A 2,172-nucleotide genomic window follows, 5' to 3' on the forward strand; every position below is an offset into this window, starting at 1 on the left:
GAGACTGGGTCACGGTGGTGGGCTTGGTTAGCCTACCTTGTTTAGGTTATTTAGGAGGTTTGTTTGTGGTCAGGTCTTACCTCTATCTCAGTTGTCTATTAGTTCCTCCGATGTAATGTAAACAACCCCTCATAGCCCGGCCCCGAGTGAGGTGGTGGTGTTTGTAAGGGGCCGATCCATTTTCTCTCTTTAATACAATGATACGCAGCTCTTCTACGTATTCGAGAGAAAAAAAGCATGTCAACTATGCACTGAATTCTATCAAAAGAGGGACTAAATATGTCTAACAATGAAGCAGGTAGCGAGTAAATAACAACCTTCATCGTGAGTCCATCTACAAATCAATCTTTTCAGCCTCTAATCTTATGACAACTACAAGCACCTAACTTAAATCGATTACAGTTAGAATGTTTGTAACGAGCAACTCTCATAAAATAAGGCAATCTACGAGACAGGCTCTAACAAAAAGACTACGGAAGAAGATCGCCAATCAACCTTCTGATGACCTGAGGTCTTGTAAAGCAGCGGTAACCTGTTCCCGCACAAGTTCAATCCTCTTCAGATAAACCTCAAGCTCCAGAATTTGCTGCTGCCTCCACTTATCATCACTGGGCATTCCAGGATTTGGGCCAGCAACCCCTAAACCAAGACCAAGAATGTCGATGCCCCCAATGCCGCCCAATCCTGTGCCAAGCCCCAATCCGAATCCAGTCTGTCCAGCGACGGTGACAGAGCTGATGAACTCCTTCAGTAACGGTGACATGATACTCCTGATAGCCTCCTCGGTGGCGCCACCGGTGCTCACTGGCATGGGCGAAGGGGTCGCCGCCGCTGGTGATACAGTTGGCACTTGCAAAGGAGGTGGCGGAGCAATTGCCGGCGCTAAATTCTCGGCGGCAGCAACAAGCCGGTCCTCAGCCGCATCAGTTAGCATCAGCGCGGACGTGGCTGGCAATGCGGGGGCCTCCAGCTCTTGCGCCGTCCTCCTCCGAACGCGCCGGCCTCCCCTGCCCCTCGCCGTGGGCGTGGACGCGCTCCCGCCATCCTCCATCGCAGCGGCGGCCACGGGGTTGATGTCGTCCTCGTCCGAGGCGTCGGCCGCACCGCCGCCTTCGCCGCACCTGAACGCGGGGCGCCAGATGTGCCGCGCAACGTCGTAGATGGCGCCCTCGTGCGCGCTCCGGAACGCGAACGCGGCGCCCTGCGCCGCGACGCGTGCGGCGCAGACGCGGTACTTCTTCTTGAGGCGGCGCAGCTTCTCGATGAGCTGGCTCTTGGTGAAGTCGAAGGAGAGGCGGCGGCGGATCTCCTCGTAGAAGGGGCCCGTGTCGTACTGGTGCGACGCGAACGTGGTGCCCCGGCGCGCCGTGAAGTCGAGGAAGCCGCGCAGGATGAGGAGCTCCTCCTCGTCCGTCCACAGCCGCTGGAACAGCCGCCGCGAGTCGTCCGCGGCCGGACCCTGCGGCTGCGGCTGCGGAATTGCGCCGGCGGGCTCGGGGGCGGGAGCGAGAGGGTGAGGTGGGACCGAAGCTGCGTCAGGGAAGGGTAGAGGATCCTGGACCTGGGGATTGGCGAGGTCGGAGTTGGAGGCATCGGTGTCGGTGCCCTCGTCGTCTTCGTCGCCGCCGGCGGAGGAGGAGGAGGCCGCGGCGTCGTGGGGGTCGTCGTCGGCCATGGCTGGGTTGGGTCTGGGGTCGGGAATGGATGGAGAGGGGTTTGGTTGGAATCGGTTACCGCCTTACCGGATAGGACTGGGTCCAGCTGCTGCGTGGCACGAGGCCACGAGGCGATGCCCGCCTCCGCCGGCCTGCGGTTGTTTTGGCTCGTCCTTCTTTCACTGCTAGGTGGGTCCGATCTACGAGGATTGCCCGGGGACAACAGGCAAGTGACGCGCACGGTCACGGCCTCCGAGTCCGAGGGCTGACGCCTGACAGAGACATCAGATCGGGGCCAGCAGGACTGCAGGATGGCAGAAGAAGATTAGTTAGAGCTGTAGGTGGGCTGAATGTGAGAAAAAAAAAAGATAAGAGAGAAGAAAAGTGGACTATAACTGCATTAGTCACGTAGCCCACTGAGAGCCCAAGACCGAGAGCACAGGAGGCCGCATGTGATCCTCACGTTAGTCACGTAGCCCAGCAAACCAGGAGGCCGCATGCGATCCTCACGTTAATC

The 2,172-nt window shown here is 58.6% G+C and overlaps 1 protein-coding gene across 2 annotated transcripts; it reads right to left on the reverse strand.

Annotated features, from left to right (window-relative positions):
• Positions 1-256: 256 nt before the first annotated feature.
• Positions 257-1,735, reverse strand: LOC136451849 (probable transcription factor At3g04930). Of its 2 annotated transcripts, XM_066452540.1 has the most exons (2): positions 1,562-1,735; positions 257-1,471 (listed from the first exon to the last, which is right to left on the reverse strand). In XM_066452540.1, the coding sequence occupies exons 1-2, from the start codon at positions 1,673-1,675 to the stop codon at positions 491-493; spliced, it is 1,095 nt and encodes a 364-aa protein (XP_066308637.1). In that variant the 5' UTR covers positions 1,676-1,735; the 3' UTR covers positions 257-490. The 2 variants fall into 2 exon arrangements, with proteins under 2 accessions (XP_066308637.1, XP_066308636.1); XM_066452539.1 differs by having other exon boundaries at positions 257-1,735.
• Between the last annotated feature and the right edge of the window lie 437 nt (positions 1,736-2,172).

Source organism: Miscanthus floridulus, chromosome 5 (genome assembly GCF_019320115.1).
Source record: "Miscanthus floridulus cultivar M001 chromosome 5, ASM1932011v1, whole genome shotgun sequence".
In the NCBI taxonomy this organism is placed as follows: Eukaryota; Viridiplantae; Streptophyta; class Magnoliopsida; order Poales; family Poaceae; genus Miscanthus; species Miscanthus floridulus.